The sequence below is a fragment of the Syngnathoides biaculeatus genome, chromosome 5 (assembly GCF_019802595.1).
Source record: "Syngnathoides biaculeatus isolate LvHL_M chromosome 5, ASM1980259v1, whole genome shotgun sequence".
In the NCBI taxonomy this organism is placed as follows: Eukaryota; Metazoa; Chordata; class Actinopteri; order Syngnathiformes; family Syngnathidae; genus Syngnathoides; species Syngnathoides biaculeatus.
Genome location: NC_084644.1, coordinates 750,380 through 774,541, shown reverse-complemented (window position 1 = coordinate 774,541; position 24,162 = coordinate 750,380). Strand labels below are relative to the sequence as shown.

Genomic DNA, 24,162 nt, shown 5'->3' with positions numbered 1-24,162 from the left:
AGCACGTCCGCCACAGTCCTGACTACACATCAGAACTCTCCTTGCGTTTATGGACCGGTTCCTCCCCCTTCTCACGCAACGTTATTGCTCTTGTGCACATCCACCAGATTGAGGAAGAGGTTAGCGGAACCGGCCTCAGAAAGTCTCGCGGCCGCAATATTTCTGGTCTCGATGTGACACCGACACCCGAGGTCCCTGGGTTCAATCCCCGCCCCGCCTGTGTGGGGTTTGCATGTTCTTCCCCGTGCCTGCGTGGCTTTTCTCCGGGCTCTCCCACACCCCCCCCCCCCAAAAAAAAGGTAAAACATTCTTTGGAGACTCGACCGTAGTCTGTAAGTGCCCTGCGACGGGCTGGCGACCAGTTGAGGGTGTAGCCGCTCCAGCACTTTCGCCACACTTGTGAGGATAAGCGGCGAAGAAAATGGATAGATGGAGTTGGCTTCTTCACTGAGGACGCTCAGATATTCCTCCTCGCCCGTTCGGTGACCGACCCTCAGGACGAGCCTGTTTTCAAAAGCAGCCACAGAACAATTTGGGATTCGGAGCGGTGCGGGTGGGACGCCGTGGGGGTCGTCACAACAAGACGACCTCAGGACCGCAGTGGAATGAATTCCTGCAAACGGGTTGGCGCACGCTCCAGCTCCAAAGTGCGAAAGATGATCTGAAGACGATGACTGATCGCCTTTGGCATTCAGGTGCGCCACGTTGGCACGCACAGACAGAAAAACCGCGAGGGAGCACAAAAACCAGAGGTCTCGGAATTGCAACCGTGACGCAACCCTAACCCAAACCCTTTGCCGTGGCGCAGGACGAACGTCAACAAGCCGTGGCAGGCGTCGCGTCACCCCCCCCCCCGCCCGGGACCCTCGGTTCGAGCGGTCGGACCTGTTCGGGAGAGAGGCGGAGGCGGGGGCGGAGGGGCGCGGGCCGCAAGTCCTCGCAGGCCGGGCAGGTAGCCTTTCCCTTCCGCTGCAAAAAACCACACCCCGCAGCCGCGAGGTCACGCCCGTAGACGCGCACCACAAAAGACTTCCTGGTTTGAGCGAGCGCCTTCGGAAGCCACAGCAGCAAAAGCGTCGTCAGTACCCGCGAGCAGACAACATGGTGAGTCGGGCCTCTCCGCGGTCGGCGGTGTTTGACTTCTCGGGGACTCGGCACGCTTTCGAAAAAGAAGCCGGCGGCCTCGCGCCGCTCGAACCACTTCGAGTTAGCTCGAGCTAACGAGCGGCTAGCTTCGCCCGAGAAGCTCGAACTGGTTCGGCGGGATGCTCACGTGACGCGCCGCCGCCGCCCGTTTCTCGTCCTGGTCCGCGAATCGGACTCCAGCTACGCTACCGTCGACGCGTCGAAAAGCAAAAACCGAATCCGCGGGCAACGTCAAAAAATAAAAATGAATAAATACTCGAGTAGGAACTGCTGAGTAATCTCCGACGTTTATTTTTTGTTTTTAATCCGAGCGCGAACCTCAAGCGGACAAATTTTAAATAATCAACGAATTCAGACGCTTGCTCAACAAAATCACTTTTATTAAAAAAAAAAAAAAATACACGGTTAAATGTAGCCCAAAGTAATCATCTTCCGTGTACACTCTTGAAACGGCGCAGCAGCGTCACGGGGCGGAGATGATGATGATGATGATAATAATCATGTAGTCCTTATTTTGGACAAATGAGTCGTTTTGAAAAGTTCCCCTCGACGCCAACAAAAGTTAAAAAAAAAAAAAAAGTAGCAAGCGAGGCGCCGCTCGACGGAACCGAGTAAAAGTTACAACAAACGTATTCAAGTGAAAGCTAAAGCTACGTGTACCTTTTCATCCTAAAATCAATGTAACAGATTAACTGCAGTACCCAGCGATATATGTTCATAAAACTTTTATCTTCGCACGCCCACACCCATAAATGAAGGAAGTGCGACATGTTAAGATGATGACTTGCGAGAATTTGACGCTTGCGGCCATCCCAGGTGCGGGCATGTCGCAACTCGTGCCAACAAAAGCGTGCTGAAACCAAGCCTTAAGTTCATCGGATGTACACAGACTATTCCAGAAACTTGGTCTACATTAGCCAACCCTCCCCTAAAATAGCATTTGGTGACGTTTTTAATTAGTTCTCAGTCTTATTGTGCATTACAAAAACATGACTACAAAAAAAAAAAAAAAAAAGCCAACATGCTGCTCTTCTGTTTTGCCCTCTTTGGCCACCTGGGGGCAGTGTTTGTTTTTTTTTTTTTTTTTCCCCACACAGGTCTCAGCTCTTCAATGCCACTAAATGCAGTCGTTCTCTGCAGAGGACAAAGAATATAAAACTGTGGGTGTCGTTAATATCTTTCAGGGTTGTCACACTCCTTAATGCTAGCATTAGCATGTCAGTGATGTTTCCTTTTAGCATTAGCATTCAGCTAGCAGAGTCAAACTTATGCAATTGTTTGTAGCGCACAAAAGTGTACTTGTCTTGGTTTTTAGCTGTTTTGTTTTTGAATTGACTTCAGCCTGCAGCTTTTTTTTTTTTTTTTGGTACACTTTTTGCCAAAATGCTGCCGATTGTCATGAGAGTTGAGTTCACAGTCCCCGCAGAACATTTGTAGCTTACGTTTCCTGAATCTTGAAAAAATGATGAATCGCCCTTATCGTATCTTTAAAAAAAAAATGGTTTTTTTTTGCGAGTGTCCAGCAGCGCCATATCCTGCTCACAATGGCACTTTTTGATATGCGCAACAGCGCAGCACTTGTGGCGGGTGGGGGGGGGGGGTCCTCGTGTAGGGCGCCGTTCAGGCTCGGACCGCCGCTGCCCACTCCAACGGATCCAGCCGCGTACCGAGCGGGAGCAAAAACGAAAGCGCTCATCCGGGGACGGCTGACTGAAATGAAGGAATGAAGATTCCCCCCCCGCCCACCGGTTGCCTGCCCCCCCGACTGCTCCGTTTGTCGGCGTTCCTCGAGCGCTGAAACCGGCAGGTGGAGGTTTTGCACTATATGACCGGCAAAGAGTCATGAAATGCATGTTAATATTTAATCAGGAGTATTTCTAGTCACTTCAGTCCTGAATTCTTTCAGTATTTATTGCAATGTTTGTATTTATCTTCATTTATTTTTGGCCCCCCCCCCCCCCCCCCCATTGTCGCGCCGATTCAGCTCCTATCGAATCGCCTGACCTGGCACCAGCGCCAGAATTTGAGCAAAAATCAAACTCCGACAGAAGCTCGTCTGTTTTGGAGAAAATCGACCCCCCCCCACCCCCCCCCCCCCCGATTTTCTTTTGCAGCAATTTTTGTTGTGGGGTGTCTGGGTTGCCGTGGTAACTGCGCCCTTGTGGACAGGCATCAGGCGTGACCGTGGAGGACGAGGTTCTCTGCACGTACGACGAGCTCAAGTTCAAGAAGAAGCTGAAGGTGGTTTTCTTCCGCGTCAGCGACGACCGCAAGAGGATCATGGTGGAGAAGGAAAAACAGATCATGGCTGACGACTGCGACCCGTACGCCACCTTCATCAGCATGCTACCAGTCAAAGACTGCCGATACGCAGTCTTCGACGTGGCCTACAAGACCAAAGAGTCCAGCGACAAGGCGTGCCTGGTCTTCGTTTCCTGGTGGGTGTCTGGGTGCTAACATGCTAATGCTAACGTGTCGCTGTCCCTCCCCCAAAGCGCGACGCTCGTTTGATGTTTTGAGCCTCGCGAGACTTGACATTACGACCACTTCTGAGCCCCCGTGGGACCACTCGGACTTGGGTCATTTCGATTTAGAAGCTCGTCAGCAAAATCTGTATTTAATCGACTCCAGATTGGCTTTGACCACCGGCTCGTTGCGAGGTCCGCGCCTGACGCGAGCAGCGGCTCATTTGGGCGGCAAGAGCCGAGACCGCGGGTCCGGGGTCGGAGCGCGCCCGCGCGAGGGCCTGCCTGCGTGCGTGCGCCGCGACGTCGACGTGACTTGCCGCTTTGTTTCGGCGCAGGGCTCCCGAGGACGCTCCCATCAAATGCAAGATGGTCCACGCCAGCTCCAAGGCCGCCCTCAAGAAAGATTTGCAAAGTGAGTCGCGGCGTCAACGCGCACATCTCGCCGCCGCCGCGTCTCGTCACGTGACCGCCGTCCCCTCCCTTCTCCTCCTCAGTTACTCCCGAGTGGCAGCTGACTGACCTGGAGGAGGCCAAAGACATCCGAGGACTGGCCGAGAAGCTGAGCGGCACGGTGATCGAGGTGGAGGGGCGGACGCTGTGCGGCGGGTCGTCCTCGCGTCAGACGGCGGCGCGGCAATAGAAGCCCGCGGCTTCGCGTCCCGCCTGGTTTCTGCCTCCCCGCCCGCTTTACAGATCCCGCCTCTTTGTCTCCAATAAAACTTGGCAAGTTAAAACGATCTCGTTTGGAGCGCGTTGTCTTAAAAAGACCTTTCCAACAAAACTTGGACTTGAACGGAACCCAAGAGACATCAAATGAATCAACAGCGAGTTTGATTGTCGCTCCAGAGAGTTACTTTCCGATTTTGGATTGATTTTGTGACTTATGTCTCGTTTTGAAAGATTGACAAAGATCTGCTTCTAGTTCAACTGTCGTCAATTTATGGAAAGTAGAATCATGACTTGCGGCCAAACATCTTATTTTTGAACATGGCTAGCAAAGTCGTAACCTTCTGGTGGGACGAAGTTCTCGTCACGTTTCCAAAAGGTCACGGAGATCAAAATCACCTCCTCTCGTCTCGTCTCGTCTCGTCTCGTCATCTAACAGTAACAAATCACGATCGGTCACTTCCATGGCCTATTTGACGGCGACAGCCCTCCAGTCTCCTCGGAAGCATTTTTGCAATGAGCCAAACCTCCCTCAGAAATTGAAGGCCGCTTCTGGTTTCACGCATGACAAGCCGCAATCCAGCAAGTTGACAAAAACTCGGTCGGGGAGGGCAAACGTGCCAAAGCTGCTGGCGTCCGCCACCTTGGAACTTCAATTTGGAGGCCCGGCGGGCAAAAAGGTGATCGCTAAATATGGTGGCCTCTTCCGATTTTTGCCGGTACTAACATTTTGCAGACTTTCACGTAATCTATGCAAAATTTAAAAACAAACAAACAAAAAAAAATGACACAAAATAGCAATCGCGTGCCTGCTCGAAACCGAAGTTTCCGCGTGGGGTCAACCCGGGAAGCTCAGTTGAATGCCCCAAAATGGAGTTCAAATGTGTCGAAAATAAAAGTATCATCTTGGAAAGATTATTACAGGATAGTTAAATGTTGTTTCCGTCGTGAGAAAAGTCGAAGTGGCGGGAACTCAGTTACGCCATTCCCGCGCCTCTCTGGCCGGTTACGACGTCACCAGCAGAAGCCTGTTTCTTTCAGCGATATAGACAAGTTAGCAGGCCGGCTAACAAACGTGCGAATGTACCGGCCATGTTGGAAAGGTCCAGATTCCCGTAAAACGAACACTGAAAAGAAGTTGTAACTTGCTCATTACTCCATCGATTGTCACCAGTTACTGTTCTGTCAACGTCAAAGTGTTTCTTATCAATAATAAATCTTGTCATCGGTATAGAAAACAAAAAAAAATACTATTTTTACTGAAAGGGAACTACAGTTATCTTGTGGTAATTGTACGAAGTTTTATGCAACCTAAGCAGCTCAATGAGCTGGCATCGGTGGTCTTTTGACTTTTCTTGCCAAACACAGCAAATGTGCTGACGATTTCGCCCTCCCCGGTTTTTCCCGTCACAGTCGGCATGACGCTCAAAAGCGTCGCGTGGTGCGGACCGACGCACAGCCGCAGTTGCTTCTGGAGCGCGGTTCCCCGAGCAACCATTGGCTGGTGCTCTTGAATGGCAGCGCGCCCAACCAATCGCGGCCGTGAGTGGCGCGTAAATCCCGCCTACTGAACATGCAACGTGGTGCGTTCATAAGACTCAACGGCTCGGAGAAACTATTTTATTTATTTATTTTTTCATAAAAGATATTCATTGAGAGCTTGTGTCGTGAACGTCTGACTATCAATAATCAGATGTTCGGTTTCCTGAAGACCTTTTCTCATTTGCAAAATAACAGCCGCATCAACTGTTCAATTCCAGCCAAATAACGTTTGTCGAGGTTTCGAGTACAGTTAAGGAGGTCGCGCCGGAGGTGAAAAGGCTTAAATCGATGTGAAGTAAAGCGTGACAAAAGTCGCCGCGAAACCCGTCACTGCTTTGAACCAAAGAGGCGTTTGGTCCTCACGCGAGCGGTCACGCGACGCAGGCCGTACGCAGATATCCGAGCTCCGTTCCAGTCAGTGAAGTGGATGCAAAGTTGGTTCAGAAAGCCGCCAGCGAGCCCGCTCAACCCGGGACGGTCGCGGATTATCCGGCGTCGCCATACGGACACATTCGCACACAAGCACGGGATCAGCAGCAGCAGCAGCGGCAGAACCGAACCTCCGCTCTTTTAACGAGCACGAACAGGTGAGTCCGGTGCCGCGGGGAGCTCTTCCGGGCTCGATCGGGTCACTCTGAAACGAGAGAGGAGCAGCGAATAGTTGGCCTCCACGCGGCCGGCGAGTTAACAAAAGAGCCGTCGAGATGCTTCCCGGAGGGCCGGGGACAGTCCCCGCCGCGAGTTCGGCTGACTTGACCGCTTGGCTCCTGACTCCCCCCCCCCCCTTTTTTTTTTTTTTTTTTTTTTTTAATTTTATTTGTTGTTGTTGTTCCAGAGCGGCTGGCTGCTCGACATGCCGCTCCTCCACAGGAAAGCCTTCGTCCGCCAGGATCCTCCGGCCGACCTGCGCCCCGACGAAGAGGTCTTCCTCTGCCGCATCACGCACGAGATCTTCCGCAGCTACGAGTGAGTCTCACCTGTCCCGGCCGGACTCGCGTCCACCGACATCACCTGAGACCGGCGCCGTGACGTGACGTCACGTCACGACACGACAAACTTCCCCAAAAAGTCGTTAAACAACAACAACAACAACACCACCACCACCACAGACTTAAGTCTGGCCATGAATGTCTTTGCGTGTTTACGTGGAGACACTCGAGGCCGGTTAGTTGTACAGTTGGTCGACTTCGCTCGTGGCTTGGTTGTCACTTGTTGGCTGCTTTTAGCCGCTAGCTGCTAACAGGCCAAGCGCCTTGGAGACGTTCCCTCCCTAAACGACAATAAAAGACTTTAGGGCACTTTTTTTCTTCCACTGGCCCGCTGGCTTCATTGTAACTTCGGTGAGCAGTGAATGAATGGAAACTTGATGGCTGACGCGGCTCGTTCAGATGAACATTTTCCAAGCACCGTCTGGTCGGTCATTAAAGCTTAGATGGTAAAAGATGACACGCTGTGGACAAGCCGTAAGGAAAAGAAGAAGAAGATCTGGTCATTGAAGCGTACATTTCCGGACGACCTCTTGTGTGTGAGTGTGTTTTGGTCCCTTGACCCTTCAAAGTTTTGATGACGGTCCTCTTCCCCGCAGAGAATTTTTTGAGCGGACCATCCTGTGCAACAGCCTGGTGTGGAGCTGCGCCCTGACGGGCCGCGCGGGCCTCACCTACCTGGAGGCGGTGGAGAGCGAGCGGCGGGCCAAACAGAACCTCCGGAACTTTCCGTCCGTGCTGCTCAGGCCGCTGCTGCACCTGGCGGCGCTGTGCCGCCGCGGCCGCCTAAGCGAGCTCTGCGAGGACGTCTACGCCTTCGTTAAGGGGCGCTTCTTCCCCGGCGAGACGGTGGATGTCAGTTTACGCAACGGGGCCAGGTACCACTGGGGGGGCCGGTCTTGCTCAAGGGAGCTCAACTGAAAGTACTCGGGGCTTTCAATCAGAAGCCGAATCATCTTTTATTCAGGCCAAGTATATCAAAAATAAGGAATTGGTCTCCTGGAGTCTACTAAGCCGCTCTGGTATGACGTACAGTGGAAGCCAGAAGTTTGCATACGCTCTTCAAAACGTTTTTTTTTTTTTTTTAGCTTACTGTCTAAAGTCAAATATCTCTCCAGTTTCAGGTCAGTCCGGATCACTAAAATGAGTGAATTTTGTTTAATCTTATATTATTTTCTTTGAGGTCAAAAGTTTGTGACCGTAGAGAACGTGGGGAGGCCCAGATGATGAGGTCATGGCTGTGGAAGCCGACATGTGACTTAATAGACGGCTCACCTGAAACACTCTGCTTCCGTGTTTGAAAATCAAAGAAAGAATCGAGGCGTCCCACAAGTCTCGCTCATCCTTGGGTGTAATTTCCAGCTGCGTCATGGAGTCCCATTAATCCGTTCAAACAATTGTGCGCAATTAAAAATATGTTCAGCCGTCACAGCGCTCAGGAAGAAGGCGGGCTCTCCTAAACGCTAAAGACCTTGTGAAGATGTCATTAACCACAGTGAAACGGGTCCTGCGCCGACATGGGCAAAAAGGCCAGTCACAGAGAATGAAGCCATTACTCCTAAAGGAATATAAAAAAAAAAAGCGAGATTCCAACGTGCAAAATGACACCAAGACAAAGATCTTCACTTTTGGAAACTTGTCCTCTGGTCTGATGAAACTAAAGTGAACTTGTTTGGCCATAATGACCGATGTTTCATCTGGAGGGAAAAGGGGGGAGCTTGTAGACCTGAGAACACCAGACCACGGTGGTGGCAGCATCATGTTTTGGGGCTGCAGTAGGAACTGGAGCAATCCCGTGAAGAAGAAATTCCGAAGAGATGTGAAGACAACATGTCCGGACGTCGGCCGGGAAGCTAAAACCCTGCCCCAAGTGGGTCTTCCGGACGGACAATGACCCGAAGTATGCTGGCAAAATGCTTCAAAAGCGGTTTGAGGATAACAAAGTCAATGTCTCGGAGTGGCCCTGGTTTGAATCCCACAGAAAATTTGTGGGCAGATCTGAAAAGGCGTCTGCGAGCAAGGCGACCGAGAAACCTGACTCAGCTCGTTCTGTCAGGAGGATCGTTTCAGCCACGTCATGCAGCTCAAAGTCAATGCGAGCCCATCGTAAGGAAACCAATGTCAACTTTAGACCTCAAAGAAAAGAATGTAAAGTTCTCTCTCATTATTGTGGCCTTTAACCAAATGAACTATTTGAAGTGATCCGGACTGACCTGAAACGGGAGAAGTTTAGTGTGTAGCACAGCAGTTCAGAAAAAGTGGCGCTGGTCTTGGGCTGCTTTGCGATACATTTTGCGTTGCACGTTGACATTGAGCCAGAATAAGCGTCTACGTACACCGGCTGCAAGAGCACAACTGATGTCCGGGCTAGCTAACAGTTAGCCAGTTGAGAGCCAAGCGCTAACCCGAGCTCACAACGGCGGCCAACTTTACGTTCCCTTTCGGTGACTCCCTGGCCAGGCCCCGCAGGTTCAAAGTCACAGATACGACGTGTAGGATCATCACTTGTAAAGGTTACACGTTGCCTCAGCGTTAGTTTCCGTGTGCAAATGAGTTTTTTTTTTTTTTTTTTTGCACGTGCCAAACTTTTTAGACACACTTGCGAGATCCTTCGGGTCCACTCGCCACATTCCAGCGCCAGCGGCGCACCGGCTGTCAACGGGCACAAGTCTACCGACGGCGACACCATCGTCATCAGCGACGACGAAGACGCCGCTGCCTTCGAAAGTCCCAGCAGGTCAAAGTTCATGACATTGCAAAGTCCTAACATGTGGATGGGTGGCTCACGTGACCCACGTGTGTGTGTAAACAGCAAAAGAAAGAAGCCTCTAAGCCCGTCGGTGTTCAAGTACGAGATGAGGATGGTGAAGGACGGCCACGGCGAGCCGTTCATCGCTAGAGCCAATCAGATAAGGTGACGCGCGCCTCATCTTTGCGTATTTTGGCGAGGAGCGTCCGTCTGATGCTGTGTTCAGTCGCAGGCAGAACGTGATGTCCCGCGAGCGTCTCAAGCTGCTCCTCAAGCAGCACTGCGAGCCCGACAACGGCCTCATTCGCCTCAAGGTGAGGCGCTCGACGCGCGTTCCCAACTTTTATGAGCGCGACGCTTTGCCTGCTCTGACGTGATTTCCTCTCCGCACGGCAGGCGTCTAGCGTGGCGAAGCACCGGCTGTCCGAGGAGAACTTCTCCCACTTTTTTCCGGATGAGCCTCCCTGCTTCCCGTGCAGCGTCAAGATGGCGGGGCGCGGCTCACCGGCGCAGGTGAGAAGAACTTGGACGGGAACGGCGCTCGGGACTGCCAAGACTGAGCGACCTGAAGGCGGACCGCGGAGAACCGCTGAGACCGACTAATTCCTTGGCGCCTCAGAGTTGCGCTAAGGACACTGACAGACGCGCTACTAAGTCTGACGACTACTACCGCCCGAGTTACGACAAAGACTGACCTGGACTGACTTGCGAGGTTGGCGTAGTTCCGGTACTAGAATGGAAAACCAACTAAAACCTCTCACGAAGACAAAGCCAAGTACTAGACAATGCGTCTGCAAACCCGCATTACTGAGGTGAGCTTCCTCCTAAACTGGACACGAGGGGACTCGGGCAAACGGCGGAGAGACTTCGACCCGCGGCTGCTCTGCGTTTCCCCCGGAAGGCCTGGAGCAAGCCTCGGCCTCCCCCGTCGTGAACCGCCCAATCTCGGAGAAGCCGACACGGTCGACTGGACGGACTCAATATCGAGAGCGATTTACTGAGGCCGACACTTTACTAGACAAACCGACTAAGACCAACTAAGTACGAAATCAGTCATCAGTCGCTAAGACGGACTGATTACCAACGAGCGGCGCTCGCGAGTACGAAGACCACCCGACCAACCGCTGATACAGACTAACTTCTCAGACCAGCGGCTTAGACGCTACCATCAAATGACATCCTGAGAATGAAATATTCAGTTATAGATGAAGAAATGTTTGCATTTCTAACGTTTCAAGTTATCTGTGGGCTACAAAGTCATCGAATTGGAGGTAAAGAGCGTTCTTTTCCTCGTTGAGCAAGAGACGACAAATGCGGGTTGTTACTGCGACCCCTGATGCTCGGCGTCCCCGCCTTTGAAAGAACCTCACGAAGACTCGTCTTGTAACCTGATTTCAGGTCTCCCCAGAGCATCTCAGCGGGTATCCGTTTTGGGTTTTGACTTTGCTGTTCCAGAACTCTCCACTTGGTTCTTTTCAGCAAGTTCCTTTAGAGTCGTCATGCTTGCATGCATGGGGGTCCAGTTCTGCTTCAGCTTACTGGTCCTTTAAGGGATGGTCTCGCATGTCGCTCAGCACTCTCTGGTGTACCAGTCCCAACCAATTCATGACGGATTCTGTCCAGCGCCAGGATCCGGCTGTGTGGAATTGAAACCGATTTAAGCTTTAAAGAATGTGGGCTGTCCTCATTTATTCCTGAACAGAAATTAGATTTTGCCTACACGTCTTTTCAGTTTTTTTTGGGGGGTTTTTTTTTTTTTTTGGTTTCGTTAAATTCCTTGACCCCATCAGAGTCGTTAAAATTAGAGATTGAATACTGATGTGTTGGGGAAAAAAACAAAACAAAACAGAACACTTTAATAAGAGTGTCTCGATTTTTGTCAGGCGGGGACGTCTGCGCTGAAGGCGGCCGAGGAAAAGCAAAAACTGCTGCAGCACAAGGAGGAAATGGTGGCCAAGGCCAAGCTGAGGAGGGACGAGGGGGGCCACAAGCTGAAGGAGGAGGAGAAGCGGAAGAGGAGAGAAGAGAAGGAGCGCAGGAAGCAGGAGAAGGAGCTGGTGAGTCCCGATCAAACTTTTGGCCTTCACTTTCATTTCAAAATGTTTTATGAGTAACTGGCAGGTGGGCCAGTTCAGTGAAATTGCTGAAACGTTTGAGCTCCTTTTAAACCACGAGGAAAAAGCAATCTGTTAAAAATAACCCCCTTTTTTTTTTTTTTGTGATGGAAGACAGTCGTTCACAGCACATGGGGGTAAAAGAAGCTAAAATTGCAACCGTGGAGCAAAAATAAACTCTCACCAACCTTTCCTGTTGTTGCAGAGATCGATGAGGATGAATTTTGAAGCCTTCTTGTTAAAAACAGTTCAAAGTATCTCACTCGGATCTTTGCAGGAGCGTGAAAAGCTGAAGGAGGAGAAGAAGAAATACGCAGAGAGGCTGAAATTGTGGAACAAACCCCGCGAGGACATGGAGTGCGAAGACCTGAAGGTCAGCCTACCGCCGCCGCCGCCGCCTTCGCCGGGCGGGCTCGTCCGCCGCCGGCGCCGCCCCATCCTCGCATTCTCCTTTGACTCCCCGCCCCCCCGCAGGACTTGCCCGCTCCGACGGCCGTCAGGACTCGTTTGCCGGCCGAGCTCTTTGGGGAAGCCATGATGGTCCTGGAGTTCCTGCGGGCCTTCGGGGAGGACTTTGGACTCAAGGATGAATTCCCGGACGGAGTCTCTCTCGGTAAGAAGAGCGAAGTTGCCGGACTGATTTTCTGTCTTGAGTTGCGAGTGTGAGATGGCGGCAGCGAACTTCACAGCTTCCAACTCGTGAGGATTTGTTGCAAAAAAAGTTTGCTGTCAAACTGAATGAATAACAAAGAGAATTGCACATTGTTAAACACGCCCCGCTTAATACAAAATCGCCACAAATTGGCTAATGAGAAAACAGCAATGGCGGTGTAGTTACATGTGTTGCCAATGGTGTAGCACCACATGCAGATCAACAATTAAAATATACTCCTTGCATAGTTTTGAAACCCTTGTGAGAACCAAATATTGCGGCTTACAGAGTTCCTCATCAGTGAAACGAAGTATGTTTGTCCTTCCATTTTTAGAGAAATATGACCTTCTGATTTTGTAAAATTAGTACATTTGGACAGTTTTCCCATATGGGCAACTTTTGTTGGTTACTTCAGTGTGTCATGTCGTATTTGTTAGGGATGTGACAGGCGAAAAATGGTCCCGTCCATCCGAAAAGCTCGGTGGTGACTCGTTCTCTCGGTTTGCAGAGGTTCTGGAGGAGGCCCTGGTGGGCTCGGACCCCGAGGGTCCTCTGTGTGAGATGCTCTTCTTTTTCATCACGGCCATCTTTCAAGCTCTGGATGAGGAGCGAGAGGAGGTGGCCAAAGATGCGCCTGAAGGTGAGGAGAACTTGCTCAAGTACAGTTTTTACTCCAGTGTCGCTTGACTTGACCCCAAGCACATCAAGTGGGGCCTGGACTTTTCCAGTGACCGGACTTCCAAGTTGTTTCTTCCAATTGAGGTTCAGATAAGATGCAACTCGAGTGGCGGAATGCGCCGGCATGTAGGCGGGCAAAGCCAGCTGCGGTCGGTCGCCGTTTATTGAACAGGACAAGCGCAAATGCGCACAAATACACGACGGCCTCAGATGGCTCTCACTAGGCCACGCCCCTCATAGGCACACTTTCAACACACCAATATTACATCATGTACAGTCGTTATGTTTTTAAACATTACAGTCCTATTTGTTTCTTTATTAACACACAAGAAAATGCATCAGTGGGGAAGATTGATGTCCGAGTCAATTTGTTCACAGAATCAACTCAACTCATCATTCATTTTTTTTTTTTTTTTTTTTTCTGTCGTATTGTCTTTCAAAAATGCACCCAAAGAGCCGCGTCGCATACCTTCACCTTCTGAATTGTTCCGCTGAACAAACGTGTATCATTTATCGTTTATTTATATGTTTTTTGGCCGGCAAATGCGTTGGCGGTGTTCGGAAATCACAGTTTCAACTGTGTCGCCAGAACCGTCAGAAGCCCCGGACGACGACTGCGAGCGGGCCGACCGGGCCGAGAGCGCCGCCGTGTCGTCGGCCGCCGGCTGGTCTCAGCTCCATCTGGGCTGCGGTCTTCAGGAAGTGGACCTGGACAGCTGCACGCTGTCGGAGATCCTGCGTCTGCACATCTTGGCGTCCGGCGCCGACTGTAACCACGCCAACGCCAGGTTCCGTTACCAGAAGCAGGGGGGGTTCGCGGCCGCCGACGACCCGTGCGTGGAGCTCCGCTCGACCCGACCGGCGCTGATGAGCAGGCTGGCCTACACGGCCGTGTACGACCTGTCGCCAGGTGAGGCCGTCGCGCACGACTGCTTAACGATCGGGTCGCGTCGCGCTCCGCTCGTGTATTTGCAATTGAGCTCGCGGGATAAAGCCCACAGATCGTAAAGAAATGCGATGCGTTGCCATGGAATTGAAATACACAATTTTATTGCACTAGTCTGACATAGTCCAATCGCAAAAAAGGAAATTTGTCTTGTCATCTGATCCGAGAACTTTGTGTCGTCTCGTCTCCGGTGCTGATAATGTTTTTGTTTTGGTTTTTTTCCCATAACCTTATTGGCGGTCGGATTGAGTCGTTCCTCTACTCACGGAATGAAGTCGTTTCGTTACGTGATATTTTCCGTAAGTAGAAGCGCTTTTTACACGTAAATAAGCCAAATCCGGTCCGAGCCCCCGCATCTGAGAGAGAAAAAAAAAAAACAAAAAAACATTCAAAGTACATAATGTGGGGCCCGTTATGAAGGAAGATGAATAAACACAATTGAAAAGTTGTATTTTACCAACGTGCGTTTGCGCGTGATTCGGGGACGCTCGAGTGTCCGAGGGAAAACGACGAGCATCACGAATAATGGCTGACATCCCTCCTAACCAATGGGATGCTAGGAAGATGCTGGGCGACGGCCAACGGGAGAGCAGCGCCACCGGTCGACTCTGATCGGACGTAAGCGTCGTCTGCGTTCGTGTGGTTGTGTTCAGGCGAGAAGCTGAGCATCTTGCAGGCGCTGGCGGGCAAACTGCTGACGTTGGCATCAAGCAGAGATCTGATCGAAGAGTGCGTGGAGGAGCAACGCGCCGCCAGGCAGGAGCTCCGGGAGCTCCGGGCCGAGCAACACCGCAGGGAGCGCGAAGAGGCGGCCCGCAGGTACGTGCGCGCCGGCGCCGCCGACCTCGCGGGAAGCCCGCCGTGACGGGCGTACGTCGCCTCCCCCCCAGGGTGCGTCTTCGCAAAGAGGAACGCCTGCGGGAGCAGGAGCAGCGCCTGAAGATGAAGGAGGGTCCCGGAGTCCAGCAGTCATCGCAACCTGACGCCAGCAGAGGTGAGAGAGTCCAGAAAAGTCCCATTTCGGCCCTTCCGCTCCCTTCGCATTGAGTAGGACGACTCTGATGCGGAGCGTTAGCGTTAGCAAATAAAACATTTGCCGTTGCTTGACGTTGGAATCAAGCGGGGTCCACACCGACACCGTTTGGAAGCCAAGAGAGACTCTTGGAAGCTGGAGCAACACACACACAAAAACAAAACAAAACAAAAGTTTGAAAAATACAAATTCCAACACTTTCTTTGAATGCCGTCTAGGTCGTGTCTAAATTTGGTCTATTTCAGATCGTTTTATTGTTTAGTCTATTTCAAAGTTCTGATATATTTCCCGGTTGTTCTTTTTTTTCATGAAATTTTGGTCATTGAATCCTGTTTGGATTTTTGATTGCAGCATCAATCAAAAGCGTAGTTTTGGCCCAAAGGCCCATCCCTAACTGACGGTTTGTCTGGATTTCAGCCGAAGTCAAAGAGTGGCCCGGCACCTCGGATGCCAACGTCCCGGCGGCAGACCCCCCCACGAGCCTGACGGAGGAGGAACTGCTGGCAGAACAGGAGAAGGTGAGATGCCAGCCAGCGTTGGTGGCACTTCACCAAAAGCGTCTTTCTCTTTATTCGCTTTGGCGCTGCCCACCAAAGTTGGCTTCCCGCTTGTGCCTTCTGCACTACATCGTTTCAGTCGTGCCATGATGGCGAATAATTTCAGATGCAAAAGTTCCCCCAAAAAATAAAATACCTTTTTTTTTTTTTTTTTTAAACTCCATTTAGCATAATAAATAATTGAAGTACATCCTTTGTACGAAAACCTAACTTTGAATTGTAAAGAACGTTACGATTGCAATGTCGAACAATAATTGAAATGGATCAAAAAATCATATTCATAAAGCTGATGAGTGACACAATGAAATTATGGAAAAGAGTCATGGAGGCTCGACTCGGGTCCGAAATATTTGCGAGCGAGAGTAAAAAAGGCGTTCAGGCCCACTAGAGGCATTCAACAACTTCAGATTCCGCTGCCAATTTGTTTTTGTTTTGAGTATGTTGTCGCGTTCTGCCGAGACAATTATGATATATTATACATTCGGAGAAGCCAATTATGGTATATTAGTCATTAGTCGTGCAATCGCCATACACTATGTAGTAGTCTCCCCACCCTGTGCCATCTTCACATCCTTTGTTGACCAACAGTAGCCTCCCCCGTGCCTGAGAAGTATCTGCAACATTTGCACAATCGACATCATCCCAGATGATCGCGCAACGTTTGGCGGAGTCCCGGGCCTGCCGAATACAGTCAACCGCTTTCCGTCCGTCCGGCTTTGTTAGCGCAACGGTGAAAACGCATCGAGTCCAGCAGGCTACTCTGCCTCTGATTGGCTTACAGCAAGGCAGGATTCAATCCATCCATTCCAGTCCCACAAAGGAAGGCACAATTTTTTTTTAAGCACTTTTAAAAGACGTAAAAACAAATGTAAGGAATGCAACCAAAAGTCACGTGCATGCCAAAGCGAACTGAAGTTGCGTTTGCGCGCCTGTACCTTTTAACTGTTCTCTCACCCCCCCCCCCCCCCGAGCCCCACAAAAAAAAAAATTCCATATTTGACGTCACGCCGGTAGCATCAGAGTCTTACCCGACCGTTGTGTGAAAAAGCCGCTAGCCGACTTTAGTCGGGTGCCTTTCGCCACGCCCCCCGTGCAGGTCCGTGAGCTCCAAGAGCGCATCCAGAAGGCGGCGGCGTGCACCAGCCTGCACCCGCTGGGCCGGGACCGCCTCTATCGCCGCTATTGGCTCCTCCCCTCGGCCTCTGCGCTCTTCGTGGAGGAGGACAGCTTTGGCCTGACGGAGGACATGCTGCAACCCCGTCCTAAGCCCGCCCAACACGCCCCCACCAAGATGGAGGACGGCGAGCATGTCCAGGAGGAGCCCGCGGAGGGAAGGTGGGCCGGAAACGTCGAGGCGCACGTGGCGGAAGTCCGAGTAGCTTCGCAGAAAAGAACTTTGGCAAAGATGCCGAATGTTTGACAAGGTTTCGATTTGGCTTCTCGTCCCCGCAGCGTCGGCTCGAGCCCGGCCCCCCTGCGTCCCTGCGGCCCGCCCGTCAACCGTCCGAACCAGTGGTTCTTCTACAGCTCGGTGGAGGAGTTGGACCAGCTAATGGACGCGCTGAACCCGCGCGGCCATCGTGAAAGCGGCCTGAAGGAGGCGCTGCTGCAGGAGCGCGAGCGTCTGCAGGAGGCTCTGCAGGCCTGCCAGCGCAGCGAGTACACGTGCACCGGTACGACGCCCGTGGCGTGAATCCTTTGGCGGCCCTTTTCCTCGGCGGGGTCCAACCTGATTTCGTTTTGTGTCGACGTGGCATCGCTACTTGCTTAGAACCGCATTCCTGGGGACTCGAACCTTCCCTCCGAACTGTGCGACACCCCGCTTATCGTCCCCTTTTGTCCAGATGATCCCGAGTCCTCCCGATCCGTCCCGGAATGCACCGTCGCAGCCGAGACGGTCATGGAAGTCAGACTGAGAGACTTGCTGCTGGACATCGAGGACCGCATCCACCAAGGCACTCTGGGAACGCTCAAGGTAGGTCCCGTCGGTCTCCCGGCGCCGACGTCGCAGCTTGATCATGGCGCGCTCGCACCGGCGCGACTCGCTTCCAGGTGATGGAGAGAAACGTGTGGCGTGCGGCGGTGGAGGCGGGAAACTACCGGCTGCTGAGTCCTGACGGAAGCCAAGCCACCGAGGTGGACTCCACAGACGGGTACGGACGGCTTTTAAGACAGAATATCGTTGCGGTAGATGCGTGGCGGGGACAAGACACGGAGACACGGAGCAATTCTAATTCTGTGGTTCGACAAACTTGGCCACGAAAGATGATGAGCGGACACAAAAGGAACTCGAGAAGTCTGGAGAGTGAGACTGACGGGTTATGGACATAATTTCAAGACAGACGAGTGCGAAAACGGAAAGTGTGATCAAGACATTCGACGCGAGTGAGAATCTCTAGTAAAAGACGAGTAGAAAGTCAGAGATCGACACATTGATGCATGTGATGTACAGAAGGATACGAAGAAATATGGATGAGTATCAAGGCGAAGGCAGAGATGAGTCTGGCGACAGAGTTTGAGCGTGAACTTTGAGAGCAGAAATTGCTCCGATGTCAGCGCAAAAAAAATGTCAATAAATTAAGGTATCGGATCGGACTCTCCTACAAGCCGTGCTGCGCCGTGGCGCTTCTGTCCGGCCGCGCGACGGCGACGACAATTTGCTAAGCTGTCAACATACTAGCGAGGAGACAGATTGAATCTTGCTAGCGTCAAGTCGTTTAGTGACACTCCAGTTGAAGTTTATTGCAGAACAAAATCATTCCCTTTCGTCGAATCTTCGCGTACTGCAGATTTTTCATTTGTTGACAAAAATTGCTCGCTCAAAGCTAACAAAGTGAATGAAGACTGTTGGCGCTCTCAAAATAAAATGCAAAAATGCAATACAGGAAATAGCACAATTAGTTTGTGGTTTACTGTACGCGTCGTCCGGTGATTTCTTCTACTGGCCTTGTTCCAACGTTGCGTGTGCTGACGCTGCCCCTCAGAGGTCAAGACGTGCACAGCGGGAAGGTAAAAATGAAGGCCGGGCCGGCACGGGACGGGACGGAGAACCGCCGCGAAATGCGTTTGGTGGGGAAACAAATACTGTACTCTTGACAGCATTTGCAGTACAGACAGGACAAAGTGGATTCCACTTTGATTGAATAATTGCTTTTATTGATATGACTAAAGCAACTTTTTTTTTTTCTTTCCCGGTTACTTTACGTATCCAATTGGTTGTTTTGTCCGTTTTCTCATCGCTCCTTTTGAGCTCATCTTTGTGTTTAATGTCACTTGATCCAACCTTTTTTTTTTTTTTTTAACAGTCTATGCTCCAAAATTAAAGCGTATGAGACAGACGGGCATGAAAACATTTGTAACGGTCCGGAATGAAATGAAAACCGACACGTCCGAAGATGCGTCGACAAAGGGTCCCGCGGGCCCCTCGAGGGCCGAACGTCTCCCCGGCGAGTTGCTAACGCGCGGCCGCGTCTTTCCGCGCAGGCCGCTGACGGCGGACAAGATGGCGGCGGTGAGAAGCCTGGCTCAGGCGTTGACCCACGTCGAGCGCGGCATCGAAAGACGCTTCCTCAAAGCTCCACTCGGTAGGTCGCAAGGTTGCAAGTCGGGACCATTGGAACGTTGCTCACGTTCTAAAGAGCCGTCAGTGGTGTCGGTCTTTCTTTTTCCTGATGAAGTTTGAAGCTTTTTGCTTGTTTTCTTTCACTCTTTTGAACTTGCCTAGTCTTCTTGCGTTTGCTTTTTCTTTGACTTTCTCTCGGTGGTTCACTTACTTTTTCTCCCCCCCTTTTGGTCAGACGGCAGCGACAGCGTCCGTACGATGAAGTCCGTGCTGGAGCGCTGGAGAGAATCTCTGCTGTCGTCTTCTAGTCTGTCTCAGGTAGCGGCTCCACCCCAATGCCCGCCCAGCCCTCGACTGGCTCGTCTTGCATCGCTACCGTGCTTTTGCGTTTACGCCGGCAGGTCTTTGTTCACCTGTCCATCCTGGAGCGAAGCATACTGTGGTCCCGCTCGGTTCTGAACGCCCGCTGCCGCGTGTGCCGCCGCAAAGGCGACGCCGACAACATGCTGCTGTGCGACGGCTGCGACCGCGGACATCACACCCGCTGCCTCAGGCCCCGCCTTAAGGTGGAGAGAAACCAATTGGAGAAAGTTTTCATGGGCGTTAGCAGAGGGCTAACGGTTCCCTCTGCCCCGCAGAGCGTTCCAGAGGGCGACTGGTTCTGTCCCGACTGTCGGCCCAAAAAGAGATCCGGCCGCCTTCCTTCTCGCCAGCATTCTTCAATGGATGAGGAGGAAGATGAAGATGAGGATGAGGGAGAGGGAGAAGAAGAAGAAGAAGAAGAAGAAGAGTCTGCGGAGGACGAGTCGGAGGAGGAGGAAGAAGAAGATGATGAAGAGGAGTCAGAAGAGGAAGAACCCAAAGTTGTTGTGAGGTCAGTTGGGAGAGCTTCTATCGTTACTTTTTTTTTTATTTTTTATAATATTTATCCATGGATGGGATCAGAAGAAATATTTAAACTTGCTTCTATTCAATCAAAATGAATTCAAGTTGCCGGTGCAGAAGGTTTGTGGTTTTTTTTTAATCAGGAATTTGTGCAAAGATTTCTTTCAAATTCCAAGCCCTCGCTTGCAAATGCCACAAAAATCTCGAGAATATTGAATGAAGACAGGCTGGAATTGGGAGGATCTGCACAATTTTGAGGCGCAATATCTTGATTTGATCGCGTTCATTTCAGCTAACTTTGATTGGGTGGAAAACGCAAAATGAAGCCGCTTCACGTCCTCGTTTGAGTGCAAGCGCAGCGGATTGGACGCAGACGGAAAGAAATACAACCGGGGAGGCGTCCGGCTAGCAACCGTATCAGCTCCCCTCGATGCGGAGGAGCAACGGCTCGCCATTGAGCCCCTCCCGGCCCGACCGACCGAGCTTCTCGCGCGCTCTCCGAGGGAGGGAACTCCTTTCGGCCGCTTGTCCTTTTAGAACGTAGCTCAACCGGTAAACAGAGGTTTGCCTTTCGAGGTTAGCTCCTTCTTTACCAAAATGGACCATGAACCGCCTGTCGATCTCTCTTCTTCCCTCATTCGTGAACAAGAGCCAAAGGTACATACTGGTTGGAATGCTTATACTTTGAGAACCTTCAGGTGAGGCCGATGCTCGGCATCAGTACGAGGTCGCGAGCCGCTTTTGTCTGCCGCTGTGCTTAGCTTATTAGCCACTTTTGACAAGGGCCAACTTTTCCCGCTCAGTACCAAGAAGAGTCAGGCTCCGCCCCCCAAAGCCAAGACCAGTCAGGCCACGGCCAGGAACGCCGCGCCGTCAACCGGGAAAAGCGCATCCAAGTGAGTCTCCTTCTTTAACGAGGAGTCGCTCGAACGCTTGCCACGGTCCGACTTTTTGCTAACGTGCAATTTTGCTCTCAGGTCATCGGGTAAGAAGGCCACGCCCCCGCAGTCCAAGGCCGACGACGGCGACAAGCGGTCGGGGGCTCGCAAGAGGCTGCCTGGCGCAGGTACCTTCGGAGAAATAAGATGACGTGTGAAGCCTTTTCCTGGCTCAAATTCAGGACCACCATAACGCTGAAAGACATTTTATTGTGAACAGAACAATTCTCATAACTTCCAATAATTGAAAACCTCGCCTCAGTCGCAGTCTTTACGTTTACAGATCAAATCATCTGAAAATGAAACGAAATGCATTTTAGTTATTTTTCTTCGGCAACAAAGAGGTGGACCGACGAGCGTTAACGCCCCCCCCCCCCCCCCCCCCCCACGCTCATCCCGCAGACGCGCCGCCGGCGCCTCGAGCCCGCAGGCCGGACCCGGCATCTCCGTCCCGCCCCCCCGGCAACCGCCGCTCATCCAGCAGGATCCGAGGCGTCCACGAGCTGTCGGCGTGCGAAGTCCTGATCGTGGAGCTGGTTCGCCACGACGACAGCTGGCCCTTCATGAAGCTGGTGACCCGCGCGCAGGTCAGCCCGCTCGCCGGGCGCCCGCGGGCCTGCCGCCCTGGCGTCGCCGCGCAACTTCCCGTCTCGCTCTTTTGCGCAGGTGCCCGACTACTATGACATCATCACCCAACCCATCGCGCTGAGCACCATCAGAGAAAAAGTCAACAACTGCCAGTACCTCAACACAGGTCTCGTCATCTGACTCACTCGTTCACAACTCGATATTTTTTTGCAGCAAGAGCGCTACCAACGTATGCGGGGCAATTTGGTTTCACTTGAAAATCTGCTCCGGATCCAAAACAATCCAAAAATCATGTTGCACATTTGAATGAAAACAACAGTTTTGTTTACTTCTGTCCTTATTTTGACTGACTACTCATTTGCGCAGGTGTAGTCACGCTTCACGGAGGTCAGTGGTCTCGCGTAGACTCGAATCTCGCCAGTGCGAGTGCGGCAGATGAATCTGTTCCGTGATTGATGAAGGACATTGTTGCAAATGATTGATTGAGAGCTAGCCAGCTATCGCTAACCAGCCGCTTTAGTGGAAGTCGGCGCGAATTGACGCACTTCACCCACCGAGACGGGATCCTGCTTCCGTTTGAAACTAAAATGCAGCATTTTTGTTTGATTCTGGAAGAAAAAGCATGCCGGCCATGGTGGATATGTAAGAAAATGTGTCGTCATTTAAAAAAAAAAAAAAAAACTGTGACCAGGATGTAACCAGGGGCAAAAGTAAAATTGCTACCAATCGAAAGGGATTCTTCCGTTATTGGACAATCTCGTCTGTATTTGGGAAAAGCACAAGCAGGAAGCGTTTCGTTCTGATTCGCTGGTCAGCGCGAAAAGCCAATCGGGACTCAAGCCGCGTCCGCAAAGACAATCGGGCCATTTTTGCGCCGACGGTGCCCCTTCCCGACCTCGCGCGTCAAGTGCCAGACGGTGCGAATTCTGAGTGAGGTCAGATCAGGTCTGATGTGACCGCAATCAGAAACGGCTCTCAAATAAGGAATGAAGCGGGCGAGGAACGTCGACCTCTCCTTGAGTCCCCTTGATGGGCTTTCTCTGTCTTTGTGCGCGCAGGCGCGTTCATCTCGGACGTCAACTTGATGTTCTCCAACTGCCTTCGGTACAACGCTCGCCACAGCAACGAAGCCAAGGCCGGCCTGCGGCTGCAGCAGTTCTTCCGCGCCCAGCTGAGTAAGCTGGGCCTGACGGAGCACGACGCCGTCGAGGGCGAGGCCACGCCGCCCGCCAAGCGAGCGCGCCTCTGAGGTCGTCGTCGTCGTCGCCCCCCCCCCCCCCCCACCCACACACACACCTAGGGGTCGGAGGTCGTCGCAACTCGACTGGTTTGTTTGCACCGCCTCGCCTCGTTGAAACTACTGACCTCTGACCTGCTGATGTTGAGGGTGTTGACTTCCTGTGGTGACTTCACTTCCCGCAACGGCAACAAAACCGTGGAATGTTTTTGCACTGACACCAAACAAACGCCTTCCTGTCTTTTGTTTCTCAGGGATGACAAAAAGGCAAAAAGTGATTTTGCCGACTGCCAAACGGATATAATTCCTTGTTCTTTTCCACTTCCTGTTTGACTTGTCTACTTTTTCCAAAACAAGGAGAAACGACACGAACTGTCAGTCGTGCGTGCCGCTGTTAAAATAGTCCTCACGTGTTGGGCATTTTTTTCCATTTGGTCTTTGCGACGAGCTCGTCTCGGTGTGTTGAAAACTTGGTCTACGTTCTTAGGAAGGATCCTGGTGCTTAGCTTAGCTTAGCTTAGCATTGTTGGTGACAACGCTACCTTTCATTTTCTTTCAGGGGTGTCGCTCGATGTTGATGCTCGTTCCCCTTATTATTTATTTATGACTTACTGCATTGTCCAGCCTACTTGTTGTGAGAATAAAACTTTTTTTTTTTTTTTTTTTTTAAATGAAATGACGTATTGCGTTGATCTCGTCCATCAAGCGCACCTTCACGCATGTGGCCAAGTAATTTGCAGTTTGGCAACAAACCACCAAAATCACAAATTGGTATCTGAAGCAATTTTAGCAACGAGCTGGCCGGGATTCAAACCCTGGTCCTCAGAACTGTGAGGGAGATGATGTGCTAACCAGTCACCCACTGCCCCACCATATTCTCTATTTAAAAACAGGGTTTGTGTTCAATGGAAAAATGTTTTATTCGGCCAGATTTTTCACAAAAGATTTTTTTTTTTTTTTTTAGGTGGAATTAAAATACTGTGATGCTGCTTTTGTTTTGTTTGTGTTTTGTTTTTTTTTTTTTTTTTTTTGTCCAAGGTTCTTATAATCTGTCAGAATGTGACATCCAGTCACAGTCCTCGTTAGTTTTTATGTGCCCTGCAATTGGCTTGCGACCAGTGTAGGGTGCAGCCCGCCTTTCGCGGGAAGGTCGATGGGACGGACGCCGGGACGCTTGCGACCCGCACGGTGATAAATGGTACAGAAAACGGAGGGATGGATCTTTACATCCACTGGAATCTCTTAAACTAGGGTGGGACGGTGGCACACCCTGCGAAGCGTTGGGAGTTCAAATCCCAGCCACGCCTGTGTGGAGTTTGCGTGTTCTCCCTGTGCCTGCCTGCGTGGCTTTTCTCCGGGTGGGCACTCCGGTTTCCTCCCACATCCCAAAAACACGCAACATTCATTGCACCCTC

At 51.5% G+C, this 24,162-nt stretch overlaps 2 protein-coding genes across 3 annotated transcripts; both read left to right on the top strand.

Annotated features, from left to right (window-relative positions):
- The first annotated feature begins 655 nt into the window (after positions 1-655).
- LOC133501182 (cofilin-2-like) lies at positions 656-4,351 on the top strand. The gene is made up of 5 exons (XM_061820722.1): positions 656-695; positions 809-1,104; positions 3,316-3,584; positions 3,950-4,026; positions 4,109-4,351. The coding sequence occupies exons 1-5, from the start codon at positions 671-673 to the stop codon at positions 4,252-4,254; spliced, it is 813 nt and encodes a 270-aa protein (XP_061676706.1). The 5' UTR covers positions 656-670; the 3' UTR covers positions 4,255-4,351.
- Positions 4,352-5,917: 1,566 nt separating this feature from the next.
- Positions 5,918-23,406, top strand: baz1a (bromodomain adjacent to zinc finger domain, 1A). 2 transcript variants are annotated; one of them, XM_061820326.1, is made up of 28 exons: positions 5,919-6,409; positions 6,658-6,788; positions 7,408-7,686; positions 9,402-9,545; positions 9,621-9,722; positions 9,784-9,871; positions 9,954-10,070; positions 11,441-11,614; positions 11,949-12,044; positions 12,146-12,284; positions 12,832-12,963; positions 13,591-13,911; positions 14,601-14,766; positions 14,838-14,941; positions 15,398-15,498; positions 16,634-16,872; positions 16,990-17,210; positions 17,382-17,512; positions 17,590-17,690; positions 19,021-19,121; positions 19,335-19,417; positions 19,501-19,665; positions 19,738-19,973; positions 20,788-20,880; positions 20,962-21,050; positions 21,325-21,509; positions 21,589-21,676; positions 22,569-23,406. In XM_061820326.1, exons 2-28 carry the CDS (start codon positions 6,676-6,678, stop codon positions 22,757-22,759), a joined length of 3,999 nt encoding a protein of 1,332 aa, XP_061676310.1. In that variant the 5' UTR covers positions 5,919-6,409; positions 6,658-6,675; the 3' UTR covers positions 22,760-23,406. The 2 variants fall into 2 exon arrangements, with proteins under 2 accessions (XP_061676309.1, XP_061676310.1); XM_061820325.1 differs by having other exon boundaries at positions 5,918-6,409; positions 9,402-9,722.
- Positions 23,407-24,162: the final 756 nt, after the last annotated feature.